Consider the following 26,439-nt stretch of genomic DNA (forward strand, 5'->3'; position numbering starts at 1 on the left):
CATAGACACAGAGAATATGACATACAAATGAAGGGTACTGAGCTTGACATACAAGATTAAGATCATAGGAGGTTTTCACAGACTAAGACGTAGAATTAAATGAGAGGATGGGATAGAATAACTTTATAGTATATTGAGATTGACATGTAAGATTGAGAAGTTAACAGTTGAATCAATGAAATATGTATGGGATGTTCGCAGACTAAGATGTTGAATCAAACAGCAAAGATAACAAATAAATTGTTCAGATCAAGGATTTAACATCAGCATGGAAGAATTTGGCAACTGACAAGTCAAAGCTCACAACCTAAAAATCCCCTCATGCAACTCAAAGAATATGATGAAGGTAAAGTACCAAATTCACAGTTTGTTCCTTCAAATCCAGCAGGGCAGAGACAGACGTAGCTACTGCCACCATTCTGATCAAAACAGGTTGCTCCATTTTGACATGGGTTGGAGGTACAGGGGAGGATTTCTAGCATAGAAGGTACCAGAGATATGGAGAATATGATGTAGGAATGAATGATATTGAGATTTGAAATGTAACACAAAGAATGATTTGTTAAATGAATGAAAATAATATGAGCTGTTCACAGACTATGTTGGAGAATTGAACAAGACAATTATGGAATACAATGTAGATAGATAAATTCACATTAGGCACTTGACACAGTCAAAGTTCACAACCTTAAACAAAAATAATGCAAATCAAAGAAACAGTCAGGCAAAAGTACCCGATTCACAAGTGGGTCCCTCAAATCCAGCAGCACAAAGACAGACATATCCACTGCCACCATTGCTTTCAAAACAGGTTGCTCCATTCTGACATGGGTTGGAGGCACAGGCAAGGATTTCTGATATAGAAGATATCAGAGGTATGGAGAATATAATTGACATACAAGATTGAGAAGTGATCAGCAAAATTAATGAAAACCATAAGAGATGTTGACAGAAAAAGATGTAGAATTAAATGACAAAGACAATTGATGCACTATATAGATGGATTAAACATCAGTATGGAAGCATCAACCAGCTGACAGTTAAAGGTCTCAACCTTACAAGAAAATAATGCAACTCAAAGAAGCAATGGAAGGCAAAGTACCAGATACACAGTTGGTTCCTTCAAATGCAGCAGCACAAAGACAGACATAACCACTGCCACCATTGCTTTCAAAACAAGTTGCTCCATTCTGACATGGGTTGGAGGCACACGCAAGGATTTCTAACATAGAAGATACCAGAGATATGGAGAATATGACATACAAATGAAGGATACTGAGATTGACATGCAAGATTGGAAAGTAGTCAGTGAAATACATTTACAGGTGTTTACAGACCAAACCGTAGAATCAAATGATTCTATAGGATATTATGAAGGATAACTTGTAGTAAATTGAGATTGACATACAAGATTGAGAAGTGATCAGCAACAATTAATAAAAGACATAAATAGATGTTGACAGACTAAGATTTAGAATGAAATGACAAAGATATTTATAATACATGATATAGATAGATTAAACATCAGCATGGAAGCATTCGTCAGGTGACAGTTAAATGTCTCAACTTTACAAGTAATGGAAGGCAAAGTACCAGATTCACAGTTGGTTCCTTCAAATCCAGCAGGGCAGAGACAGACATATCCACTGCCACCATTGTGATCAAAACAGGTTGCTCCATTCTGACAAGGGTCAGACGCACAGGCAAGGATTTCTGATATAAAGAATAGGAGATATGACACATGACACTGGACTGAGCAATGTTGTGTGTAAACATACTGTCCCCTCTAGCAAGAGGCAAAACACTCTGTCCCTCGGATAGGACATAAAATGGAGGTCCCGTGTATGAGAGAGTCACAGCTCATGCACGTAAAAGATCCCGCTTCATTCATTCATCGCAAAGAGCAGGGTGTCTAACCCGGTGAAGTGGTCGTACCCCACATCCAACTGGACCCCATGGAAGACCAGCTTAGTGTAGCTGAATATGGGCTATCCAGCCATCTTCACAGATGGAAAATGAACAACAACAACATTCTGACATGGGTCAGAGGCACACTCAAGGATTTCTGATATAGACATGAAGGTATAGGTAATAGAAGAAAAAATAAAGGGTAGGTGAAAGATAAGAGAAAAGAAAAATGGCACAGGCACAGATTTCTAACAGAATATAGCATAGATATAGCGATTATGACATACAAATGAAGGATATTAAACTTAGCATAAGAAAAGTGATGTGTTAAATCAACGACATACTGTATATAACAGAGACGTTTGAGTTAAGTGACAAAGATAGGTAATAGATGGATTTAACATCAGCATAGAGGTATTTTACAGCTGACAGTGAAAGTTCTCAACCTTACAAGAAAATAACACAACTCAAGGAAACAGTAAATAAAAAGTACCAGATTCACAGTTTGTTCCCTCAAATCCAGGGGCACAAAGACAAACATATCCACTGCCACCATTCTGATCAAAACAGGTTGCTCCATTCTGACAGGGATCAGACGCACAAGGGAAGATTTCTGAGGTGGAAGATACAATGTTGTATGATACATATTGCACAGAATACAGTAAAGGAGACTAACAATACACGGACCATGTTGTCCATAGATCATGTGAATATGAGAGTATGGAAAAAATGTAACACATGCAGACACACTTTGGAAATCGTTAAGTTATCTGTACAGAGATGAAAAAGAATGGCACACTGGATTTTTTAGATATATATTGAAAGTAACAAATTCGGGATGAAGATAATGACCATTACAAGCATACAGTTGTAAGTCTAAATGAGGAAGGAATATGTATGTACCATCTTGACAGTTTGTTCCTTCAAATCCAGGGGCGCAGAGACAAACGTAACCACTGCCACCATTCTGATCAAAACAGGTTGCTCCATTCTGACATGGGTCCGATGCACAGGGCAAAATTTCTTGTAAAGCAAATATGACAAGACAGATACATGTGTATGGTATGTTAGGAAAGGTACATATGGGTATATTTACATATAATTATGGGTATATTTACATATAATTATGAAATATGTGATATGGGAGGGGGGAGAATCATACCTAATTTCAGTAAAGAATTTAATAAGCTGTTAAAAGTCTGCATAAAGATATCGTAAACTGAGAACTTAATAAGCTGTTAGAAGGTTACATAAAATCAATTTTGGATGTTAATTTATCAATGAAAGATGTAAATGAGCTAGTGACAAACAAATAACTGGTAATTCCTGTTTTCCGACACAAGTCCTAGTTTATAAGAATTACATAGAGATGTGCATGATTGTGTACAGCACACATAGAACAGAGATGCCGAAAAAAATGTACCAGTTTCACAGTTGGTTCCTTCAAAGCCAGCAGGACAGAGACAGACATAGCTACTGCCACCATTTTGATCAAAGCAGGTTGCTCCATTTTGACATGGGTCGGATGCACATGGTAGAATTTCTGGTGAAGCAGATATGACAAGATAGATATATACCATGATACAGATGATGGATAGGATATATATATATACATTATGTGTTTGGTTGTTAGGTAAATAATATGTAAGAGTGCTATTTTTTTTTTTGTAATTTCTGGCTGCAGATTTGAGTCCTGGTTTATTCATGATAATATCACAGATTGATGTACAGTGACACAGCATGTTACGAGCAGATATGGAGTAAAGATGTTGAGAAAATGTACCAGATTCACAATTGGTTCCTTCAAATCCAGCAGGACACAGACAGACATATCCACTGCCACCATTGTGATCAAAACAGGTTGCTCCATTCTGACATGGGTTTGAGGCACAGGCAAAGATTTCTGATATAGACAGGAAGATATAGGTAATAGAAGATAAAAAATAAAGGATAGAAGATACACAGGAGAAAAGAAACGTGGCATTAAAGAAAGTAAGAAAATTATGTTACACAGAATGACATTAACGAAGTCAAATGGTATATAGTGAAAAGAAGAAAACAAGCAGAAAGAAGGAAGTACCAGATTCACAGTTTGTTCCTTCAAATCCAGCAGGACACAGACAGACATATCCACTGCCACCATTGTGATCAAAACAGGTCGCTCCATTCTGACATGGGTCGGAGGCACAGGGTAGGATTATTGATGGAGACAGAGAAATGAATGACAGACGAAAACAGTAGCATGGAGTATATTGTGACAAAGATGAAGATAATCATACTTTGTAAGACTCATAGATACACCCAGTATGTGGATTATCATGATGGTATTTATACATGGCAGTGGAATAAAAACAACAAAGAAAAAAAACTTTTGATGTATCACAAAAATGTATCACAGGGAAAGTGTTTTGTTTGTTTGTTTTTAACATTTTAAAAAATGAAGTAAGTGTCAAAGCAGCAAAGATGAATGATTTGAATAACCAGTGGTGTTATTATTTACAATCTGTATAAGATGCACAATTTTACAAAAAAAAAAAAAGCAGTGGTATGCATGGTCATGTTAATGAATATGTGAGAGAACTTTTGCATCAGGATTCATGTGATTACATTATGATCCTAACACAAAAATGCAGAATATGAACATGGATGCACAGACCCAGATACAGATAAAGACATACATTCACTCATTCACTGATTTATTGAAAGTCATACCACTATCGCAGGTGGGCCCTTCGAAGCCAGGCATGCAGATGCAGATAAAGCCACTGCCACCACTTTGATCCACACAGGTTGCTCCATTTTGACATGGACTGGAGGCACAAGGCAGGATCTCTGAAAGAGTGTGAGAGCAGAATATAGTAAATAGGTCAAGTATAACATGAAGGGAAAGTGTAAAAGTATGTCAAGTGTGAGATTGCAAGGATTTTCTTAAATTTTAAGAGTTGACTGAAATTTGTGAAATGGCCTACATGTGTGTACCAAAAATATTTCCCCAAGCAACGCAAAGATGATCTATATCTTTTTCCAAGGTTGGAAATTGCCCATTTTTCTCATGAGAGGTGCTAATACTTCTTTCTTAATCTGCCAGTGTCGTTCTGGATTGTGAATTCAACCACTTGACAAGTTCAAATGTGCAAAAATATTACACTTGTGAAATGTGTGGCGTGTAGAGCAATTATGGTCTTACAGGTCGAGCACAGGGACGTCAACTGTAACATGCATACTAATCTTGCAAGCCTGAAATAAGCTCTGAACTACATAATCTTGTATAAATATATTGATTCCACGTTACATACAAAACATCAGACCTGATTACGGCTATCTATTTATTTATTTATTTTTTTTAATGGTGGGGTAAAGTAAAAAAAAAAATGCGAGTATAACATCACATGTTTTCAAACATATAACAAAAATTAGCGTAGTATAGAGAAACATTTGTGGTAAAATTCAAAGTATTTGTTATTCATAGAAGTGGGAGCTTCAATATGTTTTGCATTTCATTAAGAAGTCAGTTGAAGTCGTAAAAGTGCTGGACCATCACATTTTTTATTTCAGCTTGAATGGCAAATCACAATAATATCACAAAATGTGCTATCACAAAGTATTGATTTCTTCACTCATCATAGCCGCATTATCCATATCATCCACATCACCTTAAATAGAATGCCCATGTAAAGTATGTATTGGAATAAGTTTGGTTACAAATTTACAGCAAAAAGTTACAGATAAATATAATAACACACAAAGGGCAATGAATGCAGTTGGTATTGAGTTCATATGTACTGTATGGATTGAAACAGATATGTATACAGTTTAGGTATGATTTTGGGTTAGGAAATTATCATTAAAGAAATCATTATCTTACAAGTATTTACAAGGAGTCCTAACAAATTTGCTGGTGTTAGGTTAACTGCAATGAATGCAAAGGCACTTTTTGTTAAAATAACACATTTGCCCAAATTTCTCTTTTAGATATTTGAAGAAGATACATATAGAGAAGAAATGCAAAGAGATGGACAAAATGCAACGTATGTATGCAAGAAAGAAATACTGTGCACAGAAACTCTCTCATCTGACACAAGTCCCATTCATACCATTTTCACAATTTGCGCCCTCGAAGCCAGAAGCACACAGACAGACATAACCAGCTCTATTAGCCTGGTTGAAACAAGTTGCTCCATTTTGACAGGGGTCGCTGGAGCAGGGCAGAATGATTTCTACGGGAAATGAAAGGTTGACAAGATAAGGAATTCAGAAGGGAGATGAAGGATACAAATAGAAGCAGAACACATAGATATGGTGGATAGTTATGTTTTTCTTTGTTCTGAGTGAGTATCCTTTGCCAGGATTTTTTGCCTCAAAATCATGTGTCTGAGCATTTTACATGTACAATCTCAAAACCTATACTTTGCATATAGCAAAAGTCAAGCCCTAAAGCGAAGACAAAATCCTAATCTAAATTTGAACTTGGCGTTGCAGCTAACTATAAACTTGCTTCAGATATAAATGTAAACTTAATTTTCACTTATGAGACTGTTTTAGCGTGCAAGCGCATCTTTTTAACTTCTGCATCAAAATCATTCAATATCCTGTTATTAATGCAAGCCATATCTACATGTACATCATGTAGCTTGAATAATCAACAGATAACTCATCTTCACTCCACTGACTTTGTTCAACTGATACAAATTAGAATTTGTATAACTTACACAATAAATCTAAAGAAACATAGATAAAGAGACTGATATTCACAGATCTAAAGAAACACACTGTACAATATATGTGTAGATAAACAGGCAGATATCCATAGATCTATAAAAGAAACATACAAAATGCAGATTAAGAGACAGAAATTCATAGATTTAAAGAAACATAGATAAAGACACATATGTTCTTAGATCTAAAGAAACCTAGATAAAGAGACAGATATCCATAGATGTAAAGAAACACAGATGAAGAGACAGATATCCATAGATCTCAAGAAAGTACCATTTTCACAATTTGTTCCTTGAAAGCCCTCTGGACACATACAGGTGTAGGTTTGATTAGTGAGGCTCTCAACACATGTGGCTCCTTCGATACAGGGGTTACTTGCGCATGGTGGGATAACTAAAAAAACAGAAGAGTACCAAAACCTTGAAGATTGAGGACATACATGTACCAATATGCTGAGTGAGTCACAACACGTGTACAAAAGGACAATACCATAGCACTGAAAGACTATGGTGTGTATTCCGTATTATACAAAATGGAATGGCACATGATTATCATTACACTTTATGTGTAAAGTTTGGAAATATTTAACACGGTTTTAAAGGTAGGGAATCCCATTTGCATGCCTTAAATGAAGAGTTGTATAAATACAGCGGTATGTTGAAGAGAGTATAATTTTAGAAACTCCCATAAAGTATTGAAAGTGGAAGGTAACATTTAGTACATTTTTATTGACCGTTAGATTTTGAATTGAATCTTTTTTCGGGGCTCACCGTAAATTCCAGTACATTACTAGGCTACCTTTGCAGACCCATGCACTGCATGTGTGTCCATCATGTATATTTTGTGAAGAAAGTTCATCAAAACTTACAAACATTTCTATATACATTCTTGCCACACACTCTATATGTTATTACATCAGCTCTTATACTTTTAGATTTGTGTTTATAGATAAAAGATACAGAAGACTGCAACAAAAAGGTTTAAGTGTGGCTGACACACAAAACTACTGAGTAGTTGAGTTTTGTGCATTATTCAAATTGTAGATAACTGTTGACTTCCAAATTTCTCAGCAGTGGCCTAAACAAGTCCCCTGAGGTTCATATTTAATGTTTTGCTGCATTTTGGGAGGTCTGTAAAAGGTATCCCCTACCTTTAAGATGTTTGAGGTATGCTTATGAGAAAGCATGCAGAGTAGCAATCATGCTGCAAATATATGATGCATGAAGAGTAGCAATCACACCGTCAGTACATAGTAAGACATGACTGCATATCTATAACCAGTTGATATAGTTAAATGTGTATCTATATGGGTGACACAAAACACTCTTTGGAAACTGCCACATTGGGAAATGTATGTAGGTGACACACAACACTATTATGAAATTGCCACACTGAGAAATGATGACATAAGGTCAGAGCAAATGATTGATCCTCGAACTGTTGATAGCTATTGAGCATCATACATGTAGATCCAAATTATTTTACTTTCACATTTCAGTGCTGAATGCCAGAGCTGCAATGTTTTTTTAATTACATTACCAGGGGTGGATCCAGGAATTCCATAAATGGGATGCGCCTTTACAAAATTAAAGGGGTCTGCACGAGCCCCCCCCCCCCATTTAAAAAAAAAATTTCTTTTGTTTTCACAAAAAATAAAGAGGGAGCGTGCGGTTGGTGCACCGCCCTGTGGATCCGCCACTGCATTACAGCATTTTACAAGATCATTCGGTATTTCACAGTTAACATCTATTCTATGGAGAGAAATGAAGCTATGTTCAAAGAATGTAGTGTACATTGTGTAGGTACCATTTTCACAATTGGTTCCTTCAAAGCCGGATGCGCAGAGACACACATAGTTTGAACCACTCGCATGGGCAAAGCATGTGGCCCCATTGAGGCATGGGTTACTAGCACAGGGTCGGATTTCTAGGAAAGGGTCGAGAAAATAGAATTTCACACATTTCTTGTTAGCAAGGTACATGTATCTACAACAATGAATGACTGTATCTACAGATACACTCGGAGCATCAGGAATTCCAATATAAAAATGACACATAGAGAGAAACACAGACACACACACACACACACACACTCACATATCTCATGCATAAATACATGATGTGTATGTACCACCATTTATATAAATATGGAGGATAATTATGGGGGATATTCTACACATGCAAAAGAATGACTTAAATGATCAGGTGATATGATATTGGGCTAGCTGCTTACATCAAAAAAGAACAATGTATATCATTTCACACACATTCACACAAATTTCAGATAAAGCTAAACAACTCAAAGCCAACTTGAATTCATCTGCAGTATATCGGCAGGTATTTTGGGGTGTTTACCAATATTAATTGCTGTGATATTTTGTCCAAAATAGAACCATTATGAAGCATTTCACCCTAATATCAGAGTCAGGCAGAGTCTGGAGATTCCTTTAGAAAACTGAGGAATGTTCGCATGCATTTTTATTTCGTGAATTTTGTGAGAGCCAAGATTTGTGAGACTTAAATGCACATGTAAGTGTCCACACTATACATGTATGCATTGAATGTTAGAGGCAACTCGCGAAAATTTCATGCCGCGAAAATATTGTGTTTTACAGTATCTGTCTGTAAACGGGAGTGGATTCTTGTTTGTTTGTTTGTTTGTTTGTTATGGAGATGACAATGACAAGGATTTTTTTTTTTTTTTTTGTCAGCCTGCTCTGCATATTTCAACCAGAATATCATCTTAGTAACATCAAAGAAGTGAAGAAAAAGTACCAGATTCACAATCTGTTCCTTCAAAGCCAGAAGGGCAGAGACAGACATATCCACTGCCTCCATTGCTTTCAAAACAGGTTGCTCCATTCTGACATGGGTTGGAGGCACAGGCAAGGATTTCTGGTGTAGAAAACATGACAGCACACACACATTGCAGAACAGAATGAGTAAAAGAGCGCATGGGCATGTGAAAATGAAACAGAATTTTGAGAACTCAGGTGAGAATATACAAGCTGGATTTGAGGAGAGTAGATGATGTTTTATAACAGTGGTTCTGGAAGTATGAATGGATATTTATTTGGTTCGATGAAGAAGTGAAAATGACTAGTTGCAGTATACATTTTCTCTCTTTCTCTTTGGCCTGCCTTCCAGACTGCAGTCATAACACATGGAATTAGTGATATTCATTTTGGCAGCACAAAGAAGTGAGGAAAAAGTACCAGATTCACAGTTGGTTCCTTCAAATCCAGCAGCACAAAGACAGACATATCCACTGCCACCATTGCTTTCAAAACAGGTTGCTCCATTTTGACAGGGGTTGGAGGCACAGGCAAGGATTTCTGATGTGGAAAATGTGACAGCACACACACACACATACAAAAGCATGAAATTGCAACATAAAATTGCAACATGAAGGCTTGATTTGAATAATGGCACATGATGAGGTAGTGTATATTGTTTTTTAAACATAAAGCTTTTTTGTTTCACTGTCTTGAAGAGATATGAAAATGATAATCAAGGGGTTTTCCCCTGCCTTCCCAGTAGAATTATATAATTGAAGATGCAGTTTGCAATACTCATCCCAAATATATAACACAACATACAAGATTCATCTAAGCAGTGAAAAAGAGGTGAGGCCATGTACCAGATTCACAGTTTGTTCCCTCAAAGCCAGCGGGGCAGAGACAAACATATCCACTGCCTCCATTGCTTTCAAAACAGGTTGCTCCATTCTGACAAGGGTTGGAGGTACAGGCAAGGATTTCTGATAGAGAAATTTGTCAAAAGAACAATAGTAAAATCACAATGACAGGGATAACATGAACATGAAGATTTATGATGAGAAGACTAATAGAAACATGAAAGTTACAGAAATTCGTTGAAAAAAAACACACACATTTACAAACAATAGCTGGTACAAAATGGATGGAAAATGTGTACTTTTTGTCCTAGGCTAAATGAAATAGAGAGATGGAGAGGAAGTATGATGTTGGGGAAAACTGATGGAAAAGGAATTGTATTCAATTAAATACTCTCAACTTTGTCTTGGAGTCATAAATGGTTTCCAAACTGGTGAGAATCAATGAAATCAAAGAATCAGTTTCACAGTTAGTTCCTGGAAAATCACTATGGCATTGACAGATACTAACTGCCATCACCTGTCATCAACACAGGCAATTCAGCTGTGACATAAATTTGGAAATGTAGAAAAACTTGTTGATCAGCAAGTTCAAAATTCTGTCACATTCAAGTCTGATTTTGATGGATCTTTCATGACTCTATATTTGCTTCACTCTCACTCTGCCCATGATAAATCTTCAACTCGAACCTACAGAGAATGCACTTTGAAAATAAACGTACTGCATAAATAATTTTGAAGAATGTCCCATGGCATTGATGAGATGGCTGGACATAGATACTGACTGAAATCTAATTTTTCAAAAAGGGACTGCTTTCGAAAGCAAGACAAGATTTAAAAAAAAAATTCAATTGGACATGCTGAGAAGTAGGTATAATGGAAGATTCTTACATAATAAGGATCACCTGATGGAGAAGTTTTCAAGTGATTTTGTTTTGGTGTTTTCCTTCTTTGGGAAGATTGTAAAATATAACAAATGAAGTTTTGTGTGTGTTCCATGAGTCAGAGTTTATTAACATGCATTGTGGAAGCACAAATTCTATAACAGGTGAGAGTACCATTTTGACAATTGGTTCCTTCAAATCCAGCAGCACAAAGACAGACATATCCACTGCCACCATTGTGATCAAAACAGGTTGCTCCATTCTGACATGGGTTGGAGGCACACGCAAGGATTTCTAACATAGGAGATAGCATAGATATGAAGAATGTGACACACAAATGAAGGATATAGAACTTGAAAAGAGATTAAAAAGTAATCTGTTAAATCAATGAAACTAGAAATGTCGCTTTGGCGACTGGTATGCCTCCGCCATAATGCATGATTTTCCCAATAGGTCTAGATAGTACATGTGGACAATGTGTGATTACATTTTCACAAAATTGGCAAAATACTGAAATGACAATTTTGTCACAAATGTGTTGAATGTTCACCTTCCTTGACCTAGGTTTAATTGGATGAATAGGAGAGCATGTATCTAGGGATTTAAGGACTTTAACTTGACTTTGACCCATTCATACATTTAGGCATTGAGTAATTTTCAAGGTACAGGTGTGGAGAAAAAGTGCAATTTCTGAATTGAATAGTAAATTGTTACCATTTTCATCTGGCCCTTGACCCTAAAATTCATAAGATAATCACTTTCAGGTAGAACATGCATAATATGTACTAAGTTTCAAGATAACTTGAGCCACTTCGAGATATGGAGGAAAAAGTTAGTTCAGCACTTTCACTTGATCTTTGACCTTTTGACCTTTGAGGCAAAAAAAGAAGAAAAAAAAACTTCCAGAGAATTTCTATTAGGTTACACATGCATACACCAAGTGTAAAAAAATAATAACCCTGCTGGCATTGCATAAATATGAGGGAAATAGTAAAATTTTGAAGTGTTGCACTTGACCTTTGACCCCTGACCTTTGACCCCATGAACCCTACATTCTCTAGATAATCACTTCCAGTCAGTACATGTATATACTATGTTCCATGAAGATACCTTGAACAATTTTCCAAGGCACGGAGAAAAAAAAGAAGTTTTGATATTTTTACTTGACCTTTTGACCTTTGACCTTTGACCTCATGACCCAAACTTTCACTAGAGAATCTTAATTGGGTAATACATGTATACACTAAGTTTCAAGAAAATATCTTCAGGCATTCAATAGATATGGCGAAAATATTGAAATTTCATGTATTTGACCCTGACCTTTTGACCTTTGACCTCATGACGCAAACTTTCACCAGAGAATCTTAATTGGGTAATACATGTATACACTAAGTTTCAAGAAAATATCTTCAGGCATTCAATAGATATGGTGGAAAAAGTGAAATTTTATGTATTTGACCTTGACCTTTTGACCTTTGACCTTGAGCATGTGCACCCAAAAGTTGATAGGCACAACTTCACCCCCTAATACACATACATGCCAAGTTTCATTAGGATACCTCAACAGGTTTTGATAGTTACCTTGTCCACAAAATTCATTACGGACGGACGGAAGGACGGACGGACGGACGGACGGACGGACGGAAGGACGGACGAACGGACGGACGGAAGGACGGACGGACGGACAACCCGAAAACATAATGCCTCCGGCACCACTTCGTGGCGGAGGCATAAAAAAGGAAGATGTTCACAAACGAAAGTATATAATTAAGTGAAAAAGTAATCTGTTAAATCAATGAAAAAAGGAAGATGTTCACACACGAAAGTATATAATTAAGTGAAAAAGTAAGTTACTGTAAATGGACTTAACATCAGCATGAAATTATTCTGCAGCTAACAGAGTTTCCTTCCTAACAAGAATATGATACAACTCAACAAACAGCGAAATGCAAAGTACCAGATTCACAGTCGGTTCCCTCAAATCCAGCAGGGCAGAGACAGACATAGCTACTACCACCGTTCTGATCAAAACAGGTTGCTCCATTTTGACATGGGTCAGAGACACAGGGGAGGATTTCTGATGAAGTTAAGGACAATGAAGATGAATTGAAAAGATATGCTGAGTAGGTTAAGAAAGAGTAGGATATGGAAGGTAAATGGTATTTAAATTTTATCACATTATGTTCAACCTACAGATGTTCACACTCACTATGAAAAATGATATATACACACATGTAAAATATATAATATGTTTGTACAGGGGAGAAAATGTGTAAATCTCTAGATTAATTGCAGATCAAAATTTGAAGAAATATTGGGAAAAGGATATGATATAGAAGACAATCCATTAAATAGCTTCACAAATTCAAATTTACATTTGTAAAATAAATGGCATTAATCACTTAACAAAGGTACCACAGCAAATATTCATGTTGTTAGGACATTAGAAAGCAGCAGCACAAGCCATGAGCCAATGAATAAGATCTAGATATTTTGAAGGTAAGGGTGGATAGATAGAGTAACTATGTAATATCATGCACAAAATATGGACATGTGTAATTAAGTATGGGAATATATATTTCCTTCTTGTAGAAGGAAATAAATGTACCAGATTCACAGTTGGTTCCTTCAAATCCAGCAGCACAAAGACAGACATATCCACTGCCACCATTGAGATCAAAACAGCTTGCTCCATTCTGACAGGGGTTGGATGTACAGGCTGATGTTCCTGTCAAAACAACAGGGAGTTTAAATTGTTCAACCATTCTGATGAATGCACTGGGCAGATCACATAACATGAAAACACAGTAATACCACTCATGACATATACATTATGATTAAGGAGCAAATTCAGCTTCAAAAGATTATAAAATAACATTATGATTATGTTATTGCATGCACACAGAAATATTATCAAATGCTACAAAATGCTTAATTTTGTACAATTCAATGTCACCATGAATTTGGTATAATAATACTCAAGTATTGATAAAAGGAAACAAACAGTATTATGAAATAAGTGTTTGAACTAATGTGACAGCAACAATTTGGCTTGAAAGAACACACAGTGGAAAGGTAGAAATTATGTCCTCAAAGAAATCTTACTGGATTCACAGTCGGTTCCTTCAAAGCCAGCAGGACAGAGACAGAGGTATCCACTGCCATCACTCTGCTCAGAGCATGTTGCTCCATTTTGGCAGGGATCACTGGCACAAGCTGAGGGTCCTGCAGACATAGAAACACAAAGGACAAAATGCAATGTTTAAATGATATCAAATATCCACAGACAAACAAAAGAGCAAAGACACATGCATGTACATTTACAACCCTTGTCTGATATGATACATGTAAAGCGCATAGAGCATTTTTTAATTGATTATGCCCTAAATAAGTGCCACTTCTTTATTATTATTATTATCATCATTATTATTATTATTATTATTATTATTATTATTATTATTATTATTATTATTATTATTATTATTATTACTATTATTATTTTATTATTATTATTATTATCATTATTATTATTATTATCATTATTATTATCATTATGATTATTATTATTTTTACTACTATTATCATTACCATTATTTTTTATTATTACTGTACATGCTCTACATATAAGACTTCTAATACAAAGATAAGGAATTAAAATCTGACACCAATACAAATGGAATACACCATACTATTAAGAAAAAAAAAAACATTTCACTGTAAGCTATTTGAAACAGATTGATTTTGCAAATACAGGGCACAAGAAATAATCAAGTTTCATACAAGGATATCATTGTTTCATGCAGATTTTTGTACAGATAGTTATCAGCATCACTGAGCACAGCACAGCTACACCAACACATGTACAATCAGTAGTTTATACAATTAGTGAGGTAAAAAAAAAAAAGAATCTTAGATTACCAGTTTCACAGTTGGTGCCTTCAAATCCAGATGAGCAGAGACATACGTAGCTCCCACGGGTTGTGTGTTCAAAGCATGTTCCCCCATTTTGACATGGGTTGCTGCTACACGGGAAAATTTCTGCAACAAAATGGTTTGGTATCATAGATATTAATCCATCCTTTTCCACAAAAGATGACCCCCCAAAAACAAAACAAAACAAAACGAAACAAAACAAAACAAAACAAAACAAAACAAAACATACCATGGTGTGGTGGGATATTACACTCTGTGATCAATTAAGTTATACCATGGTACTTGTTTGCAGTGGAATCAAAGCTCAACAATTACGTCTTCTTCTTTTTTCTTTTTTTTTTTCATAGCAAGCCAGGCAAAGATCATTAAAAAATCCTTCACTTCGAGGCTGACAACTGCACAAGTTGTGAACATACACTGTTTGAGGAATATCCTCATTGCAGAACAGACAGCAGAAGAAAGCAGATACAGTTCTAGTTTTGCCAGAATGTCCCGTTACATTTTGTACTACATTCACCCAGAAAATGTCTACCATTATATGAATATTTCACTGTATGCTACATCAGATGCCACACTATCTATGCATAGAGCACTTTTTTTTTTACTAAGTGTAAAAAAGTAGAATTGTCGTGATTTTGATAGATCCACACAGACATGACAGCAGTATTTGTCATCAACTACATGCACCAACTTCTCAAGTTGAATACACAATTACAATTGTACATCTTCTGAAATACAAGGTAAAATTGAACTTTAAATAGCTATTAAATCAGAAATAGTACATACAACAAGATTTTTAAAAATGCTTCAAATTAGTGCAGATAGACTTAAAACAATTATACTACGATACTCGTTAGATTTATAACATTTAATTGTAAATGGTGAATTAAGCATGATGATGTGCAGGAAGAAATATCAAGATGAAGATGATGATGATAATGGGTACCAATTTCACACTGTGATCCCTCATAGCCATCGTCACACTGGCAGACGTAGCTGTTCCCAGCTGCATGCTCGTAGCAAGTCGCTCCATTCATACAGGGGTTGCTGGCACAGGGAAAGATTTCTGTAGACACCATGGATGGAAAGGATACCAGGGAATACAAATGCCGCATGGTTCACCAGGGGTAAAAGTGGAAAGAGACTGCACAAAGCAGTGTGGGAGGGTATATTCAGGGACACAAGTTTTCAGCCACCATGATACATATTGGTTTTTATTATTTTTGGGAGTATAATGTGAAGAGTTTAAGTGCAAAAACTGAAATATCCATTTATATCAACTTGAGACAATTTGAGATTGAAGCTGCTGAAAAACAAGAAAACTATGAGAATATATGTGATAGTTTTAATGATATCTTCAAAAATACATATATTCCTTGTAACATAATGATTGCAGCATCATTGGAAAGATTCAGTTTTTCTGTGTTTGATGATGACCTTAGCTAAACAACTTTGAAAATGGCCTTTATCTGTTTTTGCATTCAAACTCTTCAATGTACTTCTTCATGTACATTATACACCAGCAGTAGGACGATGTGTTTGTGTTTTGGAGAACCTCGGACTGATACACATACCAGGAAAATAGATGCACTGACAAGTGGCCATTTTTAGAGGACTTCATGGAACATTTTTAGTATCATTTTCAAAAAGATATGATGTGAATGATAAACCAGCACCACAGGCCAAAGGATGACAAGAGAAAGACTGCACAGAACTGCACAGTCAAGGTTGTTTTCTAGCTTTGAAGAGAGCATGGGAACCCAAATACACCACTGTATATGGAGATACTGTATATATGCCATATATTTCGCAAGTCTAAATTTTCGCGAATCGGGAATTCCCGACAATTTCGTGAGTGGTTAAATTCACGATTGTGAAGTCCTGTACTGAACGGGGAAGAGTACATGTGTACATCACATTCATATCGGGATCAGAGTCAATATTTTCGTGTGTCTTTAATTTCACAAGTGGCACCTGACTTGTGAAATTCGCGAAAATAAAAACTTTGCGAAATATTTGGCATACCCGTATGCAGTATACAATGCACTTATAATGAAATGAGAGCTGACACTGAAAAAAAAAAAGAAGAAATAAAACAAATTTTGGTTTCTTGCAGTTTACAGGTAATACCTAAGGAACACCCAATGCGACAGAATTAAAAGTCACCAAATTTATACACCCATGTGATGATTCCAAAATCAATGATATATATGCATAATACAAGGGAGGGTATACTGGTACATGTGATTTGCAAAATATAAAATACAAATAATACCAGTTTCACAGTTTTCTCCCGTGTAGCCTGATGCACACAGGCAAAAATAGCTCTCAGCGGCAGCATGCTCAAAGCATGTGGCTCCATTCTGACAAGGGCTACTAGCACAAGGTAACAGCTCTGATTTATGGGACACAAACAGACCAAGAGAAAAACCAGAAGATTACTTCACAACTCTGTGTAAATAAGTACTTGCAATGCTGTATGCTGTAATTACAAAGCATAAGATTAAATCAATTAATACTGTGAGTACTTCCATCCTCTGAGAATATGAAAGAGTGATTGGCGAGAAATGCTGCGTATGAGGTGCGACTCTGCTATCAAAACAGATGAGAGGGCAGCACAAAAAGTACACGTGCAGGTTTGTCATTGATTAACACACTGCTTCTCACTAGCAGCACACACATCAGAGCCAGCTTTTAACACTTGTATACTTTTCCCATTTGTTTCTTTTTATTAAGTTCTGAGATACAGTTGAGAATTCTTGTATGAATTTTGTTATTTATGTACAGTGCACTCCCGTTATAACGGACACGGTTATAACAAACTTCCCGTTATAACGAAATCAAAAGTAAGGCCGCACATTATCGGCTCTATGTATTTTTATTGTTCACTTGTTCAGTTATAACGAAATTTCGATATAACGAAAGAAAACTGCCGGTTCCGAGGACATCGTTATAATGGGAGTCCACTGTAAAAGCTCCCTCCTCAATTGCTATACGATCTTACCTCGTTCAGTACAGCTATAAATATTGTACACAGACTAGCTCTAAAGGGATGGTACAGTATTGGTGGAGATGAAAATTGGGCTTTAAAGGGGATGGCTAGTAACCGATCAGTGGGAATCAGTGGGAATGCTGAGGGATGATTGTTCCAATCTTTGTGGGATTCATTTAAGAGTACATCATATATATCTACTGTTGTGTGAAAATTATTTGCTTCAGAACGGTCTCATATTCAAGTAATGTGCAGATTAATGCCCCGTCACTGACCAGGGACGCTTACCTGGAAACATTAAATTGCACATTACTGGAATATGAGACCATTCTGAAGCAAATAATTTTCACACAAGAATACACGTAGATATATAATGTACTCTTAAATGAATCCCACAAGGATTGGAACAATCACCCCTCAGCATTCCCACTGATTCCCACTGATCAGTTACTAGCCTTCCCCTTTAACTTTTTTTCGAGATACACTGTACCAAGAAAAAACTTATGTAATAGTACAGAGCATACCATTTTAAGAGGAATTCAAAGTTTATTTGATGAAAATCGGGTTTGGAATAACTGAAACATCCAAACACAAAGTAAAACAAAACTATCGTAATAAAATGTGGGTCCCACACTTTATTAGGATCACTCTGTTTTGCATATTTCAGCCATTTCAAAATCAATTTTCATCAAATAAACGTTGAAATCCTCATGGAATTACAAGCTCTTACATATTTTATAAGAGGATTCTCACTATCTCACCAAAAAATGATAAAAACCTGAAGTTAAGTCTCAACCAAAACTATACAATCCCTTTAATGCATATGAGAGAAATCATACCACATTAGGTAGATAAAACCTAACTAATGTAGACATTGAATGACAATGGTTGGAGCAAGAATGTGCGAAGCAAGGTAGACCTGTAGACTCACCATTCTCACAGTTCTGTCCCGTATGGCCTGGTCCACACAAACAGAAATAGCTGACTGTGTCCCCATTGGCAAAGCAAGTTGCACCATTGAAGCATGGATCAATGGTGCATCCAGTTATTATACCTATAAGTGGAAATATACAACCAAAAAAATGTTAATATTTCACTACACAGTACAAAAGCACTGCTGCCAATCACTCTCATTAGAAAATCTTATAAAACAAGGAGTTGCAGAATATTTCTTGTATCAGTCTGTTCTGGGTAGTTTAAGAGGACAAGTTCTTAAATCTGTCAGATAAAAACTTACTCTTTGTACTCACTACTGAAAGTAATGGATATACAGCACACTATGCAATTGTTCACTTAATACATCTTTTTTTTTTTTTTTTTACATCAGATACTTGATACTGTTGCGGGAAGACAAACACACTGTAGACGCCCAGTTCTTATCATAGGACATTCTTGAGTACAGAGAGAGTACATCATTGATCAACCACTGCACTACAGCAGATTTCACAGATTTTTCCCATGGCAGAACATTGACACACGATGGCAGAGGCAAACTTGGTGCAGAGGCATCCGTGTTTAGTGTGAAAAACAACAGTCATCTTCAACATCTTACTCCCTCCCATACTACAGCATCATATACCTTGTTCGCATCTGGTCCCGGCAAACCCAGAGGGACAGTCGCACTCGTACGAGGTCGTCAGACTGCGGCAGGTTCCTCCGTTCAGGCAGGGGAACGGGTCGCAGAAGTCCACGGGAGTCTCGCACGTGGCCCCCTCCCAGCCACTATCACAGCTACAGAAGAAGCCATCGCCAGAGATCGAGTCAAAGCAGATGGCTCCATTCTGGCAGGGGTTACTCGCACAGGGCTGGACAACTACAAAGAGGACACAGGCAGAAACAAAGAGTCTTGAGATGTTAACAATCATAGCAAACAGCAAATGAACACCTTTCATACAAAATGATTAACTACTTAAGCTTTCCCTGATATACATTGAAGGACTGATACATGATGATAAAAAGAATCAAAGTAGTCATGATTTTGATATTAGTTTACTTTTGAGTCTAAGATTTGTTGAAGATTCAGCCTAAAATCTGACATAACAGAAACAATCACAGTGAAAACTTTTCAATGATAGTGAGCACAATGATGCTACCACAAAAAAAGACTATCATCATGATCCAGAAAAACAGCTTCAAATCCTAAGACTAAGACTACTTTGGATGTTACCTGAAAATATCAGATCAGCCCATCAAAAGAAAAGTTGAGAAATTTGGAAGATGTTCTCTTACCCTGATCACACAAGGCACCTGTGAAGCCCATTGAGCACAGACAGACAAAGGTTACACCAACTTCCACACACGTGGCAGCATTAGCGCAGGGGTCTGGGGTGCAAGGTGTGACCTGGGTCTCACACGTGTCACCCTGATATCCATCTGCACACATGCAGAAGAATCCTGCACCACTCTCCTGCCGGAAGCAGGTGGCTCCATTCTGACATGGTTCCAGCTCACAGCCAGTCAAGACTGATAGACAAAAAAGAGAAACGAAATTAAATATGATTACAATTTTGTCTCATCTGAACAACAATACATTAAATTGAATTCCCATAGATCTTCCAAGGAGCTATTACATGTGATTGTCAACTTCAATAAAAATCACAAGTACTTCACTTAAAAAGGTCAAAATAAACAGATGAATCATATTAAGTAAACAAATCATATCTCTTCTCAAGAGAGTAGATGAAAACAGAGGGGACATGTGATAATATTTGATTTTAAAAATTTGGGCTGCGTGTGAGGCAATACTACTTGGGATATATGTTGAGAAGGAAACAGGTCAAAGTGTGAGGAGTATTTTTGTTGTTGTTGATTGATCATGTCTGGTCTCACCCGTTTCACAGTTGGTTCCGGCGAAGCCTGCCTCACAGCTGCAGAAGTAACCACCACTGCCAGATGCTTCGAAGCAAGTGGCCCCATTTTCACACGGGCTGCTGGCACATGAGGACAGTGCTGTAGATGCAAAATGGCAGAAAAACTTGCAACACGATTTGCAAAATACAGACTGTGAAACACTGTTTCATATTGGACAACCAGATGGTCACAAAAGTAAGCAGAGTTCCTTGCTTTTAGGCATTTATTCATCAAGAAGTGTGCATCATAAGCAGAACAATATTTGATGTTGGGTCTGTACAAGACCCTAACTTGAAATCTGGGCAAAGTCTCCACAAAGCAAGCAAAGCCCCTCAATAAAACAAAATATGATTGGAGGTTGAACAGAATACATCCTAATTAGACTATCTGTAATCATTTACATTACGTTGCCTTTCATGAAACTACACAAAGAAATTATTGCCTTACATTTTTTTATCCTCTACCCCTGGATTGTGGGTGCACAGAATGCTGCAAAATCTGTGTAGCAGTAATGGTTTGGTGTACTTCACCGAAGAATTTCTTTTTTTTTTAAATGGTAAGAATCAAGTGTGTAATGAGTTCCAGTCCACTATGAAAAAAAAAAAATAAAAGGATTCCAAACAGCTCTCTCACCTGTTTCACACACAACTCCTGTAAAGCCAGCTGGACACTGACATTCAAAGGAGGTCTGCTGGTTCAAACAGGTAGCTCCATTGAGGCAGGGGTTGGCGGGCTGGCACAGGTCAACAGCTTGCTCGCAGGTCACGCCCTCCCAGCCCTGTGGGCACATGCAGATGAAGCTTGGGCCACCATTGGATGGCAGGAAGCAAGCTCCTCCATTCAGACAAGGGTCATTGGTGCATCCCGTCACAGCTGTATAGATGATTATATATGTGGATTATCAATTAATTAGGTTGTTATAAATATGGATATATGCTAATTAGTGCAGTCATTTGCATATATGCTATAATTAGTGTATTCATAAATTGGTTCCAACAAAAACCCACACAGTAAGAAGCTTCTACATATTGCACACATGGCACTTGTGGAATTCAGAGTTTTTGTGGTTTCCTCTTATTCATTTGGTGGGGATCTGGCTTCAATACTTTTTAATGCCACAGAAATGGTGTGTGTGGGGTTCATCATCACCATCTTCTTGAGGTCATAACGTTCATGCATAGTGCACTTCTATTGTATGCATTATGCATAAAATGTATCAGTAACAGCTTGGGATTTGGAATAGCAGTAAACCCATGGAAAATTTGATGACAAATTTATACTCTATGCATCACTTTCCTACCAAAGAACTTGAAAGTTATATGACTGAATCATACTATGTACCACAACCAATCCGTTCCTCAGTAAATTCTTGACATGCTGAAACAACCTTTTTTCTTTCTCTTGTCTCTAGTGTGCAGGACTTGATCAATGTGATCAAACCTTGAAGTAAATCACAATCAGTCGCAATAAATGTAAAGTGACAGGTAAGAATATTTACCCACTGAATGTATAGTGCAACATGCTCAACAACCATTGCAAACAAGGGGATAAAAGGAAAAACATTGAAATATCAATGACGAGACCAGTGATTAACATAGAAATCCATCCTGTGTATTTCGTAGACCAAGTTGGGAAATACAGCACCTATTTTGTGCTCACACACACACCCACATATTGTACCTATTTCACAGTTTGGCCCATCGAAGCCGTCGGCGCATTCACAAGTGTAGGAGGTCTGTAGGTTGTTGCACGTGGCTCCGTTCATGCATGGCGATGAGGCGCAGGCATTGGTGGGGGTGTTGCAGGTGTCCCCCTCCCAGCCCGCCCCACACAGACAGTGGAAGCCGCCGCTGGACTCCGAACTCTCAAAGCATGTAGCCCCATTCTCGCATGGATCCGTGGCACAGGCAACAAGAACTGCAAATGAAAGACATCATTCAGTGCATAAAGAAATATTAAACAAAGTTGCGCCAGTAATGATATGCTTTGCATTGCGTATGTACACTGGTCATTTTGTCACAACTTTGGAATGAAGAATGGTATAAATTTCTCAGGATGTCATATATGAAAAATAACAAACACTGGGTTGATAATTAGTGCCTATTTAATGCTCTGTTTGTTTTAGGTGGCAATTGGCACGGATAACCCTATATTGTTGCACACACTGTCCAAATATCCCTGGCACAAAAGGGTTATTCATAAGCAATCCAGAAACATAAGTTAGGCTATACGATAATTATCTACTTTGACGATAATACCTGCAGAAACTGAGTCAATGTCTAGCCTTAAGTGTAATCTCTATCACATCTTGAATCGACAAGATTATCTGTTACATATTCAAACAATCAAGACTAAAATGAAAAAAAACTCAAACAACAAAGCATGATTAATCAACAGTTGGAAAAGGTCTCCTGTATGCTGGAAGTGCTTACTCGTTTCGCAATTGTCTCCACCGATGCCCTGTGGGCACGAGCATGTGTATGATGACTGGAAATCGTTGCAGGTCGCTCCATTGAGACAGGGATTCGGGTCGCACGCATTGACAGCCACGGTGCAGTCTGCTCCCTCCCAGCCAGCAGAGCACACACACATGAAGGACGAGGCATCAGAGTTCTGGAAGCACGTACCCTCGTTCTGACAGGGCTCACTGGTACACGGTGACGCAACTACAGAATACAACATACAAGTACGTGTAAGCTCTTAGTGTTTGGGACATTTTGAAGGCTGATCGAAAAAAATGAGCCAATTATGTCAAAAATATACCTAAACATTTCCAAAATTTGGGAAAGATTTTGTCTAAAATGTGAGTGGAAGTAATGTAGATTAACACTCTCCTGCTCAGTTACATTTCAATCACAGTAATTCTGTTTGGATACTGATGTCATTTGCAGGCAAGCAAGCTGCATATTAGCTGTACTGGATTCCAGTGGAGTAAATTTAAGTCTGCAAGTTGAAAAAAGATAATACAGTCAAACCTGTCTATAGCAGCCACCCAAGGGAGATGAAAAAGTGGCAGTGATAGACAGGTTTTTTAACATGCTTTTTCTCTTGAAGGAAATTGTTTTTAGTGGTCATATATGGCAGGTGGTTGCTAAGACAGGTTTGACTGCAACAATCTTTGCTGCAGGTATTCTTAGATGGGGAATGGAACATGGGATTGATTCTCCAACAAAAACTCAAAATTCGAAAGGGTGCATAAAGAATATATTCAGAATGCAACAACAAAACAAAAAACAAAAAAAAAACACACACACACACAAAAAACAAAGTCAAAGTCTAAAATTAGAATTAATAACAAGGTTGCAACTGTACCATTTTCACAATTCAGCCCCTCAAATCCGAATGGACAGTCACATGTGTAAGAGGTCTGCAGGTTGTTACAGGTGGCTCCATTCAGGCAGGGGGATGAGTCACACTGATTGACGGCAGTGTTGCACGTGTCCCCCTCCCAACCATCAGCACACATGCACAAGAACTGGTCCACATTGGCAGCTTCAAAGCAAGTTGCTCCATTGAGACAGGGGCTGCTGTTGCATGGTGTGATTTCTGTGGGTAGCAAAATGGATATCAAACTTTTGAGTGTTCTACTCTTTTCAATGTGGATAGATGGCACAGTGTGGCTCTCTCAAACTGCCAAAATCTAGTTCCCAGAAGGGTTCGAGATTTGTCCTCCACTGTTTGGAATTTGCTTGCAATACATCAAAAGGGTCTACCAAGAAACTTACCTGGCTTATATGTTTTGCCGGGATGATGAGTTGCTTTGGAACTCACTTTGAGATCAAAAGTGTACAATACTTTCAATCATAATCTATGCATACAACTTTAATTCCAGAATAGCCCTTCCCGTTCAGCATTGTGGGTGGGTAGAATATTATGTAATGATCGATCATGCCCTAACAATTGTATTTTCCAACAAGCTCCGTGCAATTCACTCCAGCACGGAAGATCGGTGAGCAATGTTTTTTGCTGATTGTCAATAATCGATTATAAGAAGTCATGCAGCAACCATGATTAGGTATGCTCCCGTCAAATTTTGGCAAATACTTCACATTTTTGTTGTTTCCCAACTGAAATTGTATTATTACAGCATTATTTACCAGATTTCTTATGCATATGTTGACAGTTCTGCAGGCATACATGATTGAGAATGCTTTTACTTCAAGTCACTGCTAACCTGTCTCACAGTTTGTGCCTTCAAACCCGACAAGACACTGGCAGAAGTATCCCTCGTCTGTCCCATCGAAGCAATTGGCTCCATTCTGACAAGGGTCACTGGCACATGCTTGGAGAGCTAAATCAGATGTAATGACATACAAAGTATCGTGAACATAAATGCTCCTAAATGAAGTTACATATTGAAGAAGTGTAAAAACAACATGCATAAGCTCGCAAGGCATTGACCATTCTTACCTAGAGTTATACACCCTACAGGAAATGGTGGGGGGGGGGGGGGGGACACTAACATACATTACAACAGTTACTTTGTATCAGAATTATTAACTCTTTAGTCCAGGCTAGGCTCCATAGAAAGTGCACCTAACCTTGTTTTTTTATATATACAATGTTTTTTGATGGTTTCTTGTCAATTCGAGGGTGCTGATTCCAAATCCGATTGATGCCACTGGCGTAACCTTGAGCATTTTCGGCAAAATGCAAAAATTCAAAATGGCCGCCAGATATGCTAATTTGGCCATGATAATCCCAGTTTTGTCAATTTTATGACAAATTATTCCATCAAAGTTTTTTAAATTTTTGTTCCTTGAGTAATTCTACTTGCACGTGCAAGAAATTTTTCATTTGAAGAGGGACATTTAGTATTTTAAGCTTATTTTCAATTCAAAATGGCCGCCACTCCTATACTCATGTACTACATGAATGGCACAAATATGCATAGAAATAGAAGACGAATTTTCAGTCACATACCTACGCTTTTATCAAGTTTTGCATGTGCAACGCAAATCTGATGAGTGCCACTAGCAAAACAAGCAAACAAACAAGCAAACAAACAGAAAGTTTATTGTTTTTAGGCTTGTTATATTCTTCTTAATACAAAACTTCAAAATGGATGCCACTCATTATACCCCTGCACAATATGAACGGCAGAGCGTGTGAAATAAACAAATTTTCTTTTTTTCTGTCACTCAGGTACACTGTTTACCAATTTGTGTGCTGATTTTAAATTAGAAGGTTGTTACTAACAAAGGCTGTTTTATTTTTTGATGCAAACATCCAAATTTGCTACCTCAATCTGAATTTTCCCTAGGTATTTGGAAAAATCCACCAAAACTTGAATTGACGCCAACATCAAGATCGTTTATGAGGAATTATTAGATATGCACATTTGCCTTGCCTTGAGATGTTCAACATCAAAATATTCATTCTGATTTACTGAATTAAAAGGCTGAATCCTAGATGATGACACAAATGAAATTTCCAATTAACTGTCATGTTCTACACTATCTAAAAGCAATAATATACACACTTTTCAGTCCCCTCATCCGAGAAAGAACATGAGGCAGGGGA

General features: G+C 37.3%; 1 protein-coding gene across 1 annotated transcript in view; it reads right to left on the reverse strand.

Annotated features, from left to right (window-relative positions):
• The window catches only part of LOC140231807 (uncharacterized), a 213,791-nt gene that overhangs the window by 160,942 nt on the left and 26,410 nt on the right, over positions 1-26,439 (reverse strand). Inside the window, 23 exon segments of the mRNA XM_072311960.1 lie at positions 356-475; positions 1,573-1,713; positions 3,332-3,451; positions 8,431-8,550; positions 9,399-9,518; positions 9,839-9,958; positions 10,264-10,383; positions 11,316-11,435; positions 13,099-13,218; positions 13,750-13,869; positions 14,247-14,366; positions 15,060-15,179; positions 16,021-16,140; positions 17,350-17,469; positions 18,998-19,120; positions 19,646-19,879; positions 20,296-20,529; positions 20,896-21,015; positions 21,550-21,789; positions 22,597-22,833; positions 23,349-23,582; positions 24,229-24,462; positions 25,091-25,207. Of these exon segments, the coding sequence (XP_072168061.1) occupies positions 356-475; positions 1,573-1,713; positions 3,332-3,451; positions 8,431-8,550; positions 9,399-9,518; positions 9,839-9,958; positions 10,264-10,383; positions 11,316-11,435; positions 13,099-13,218; positions 13,750-13,869; positions 14,247-14,366; positions 15,060-15,179; positions 16,021-16,140; positions 17,350-17,469; positions 18,998-19,120; positions 19,646-19,879; positions 20,296-20,529; positions 20,896-21,015; positions 21,550-21,789; positions 22,597-22,833; positions 23,349-23,582; positions 24,229-24,462; positions 25,091-25,207 (3,474 nt within the window).

Source organism: Diadema setosum, chromosome 8, assembly GCF_964275005.1.
Source record: "Diadema setosum chromosome 8, eeDiaSeto1, whole genome shotgun sequence".
Classification (NCBI taxonomy): domain Eukaryota; kingdom Metazoa; phylum Echinodermata; class Echinoidea; order Diadematoida; family Diadematidae; genus Diadema; species Diadema setosum.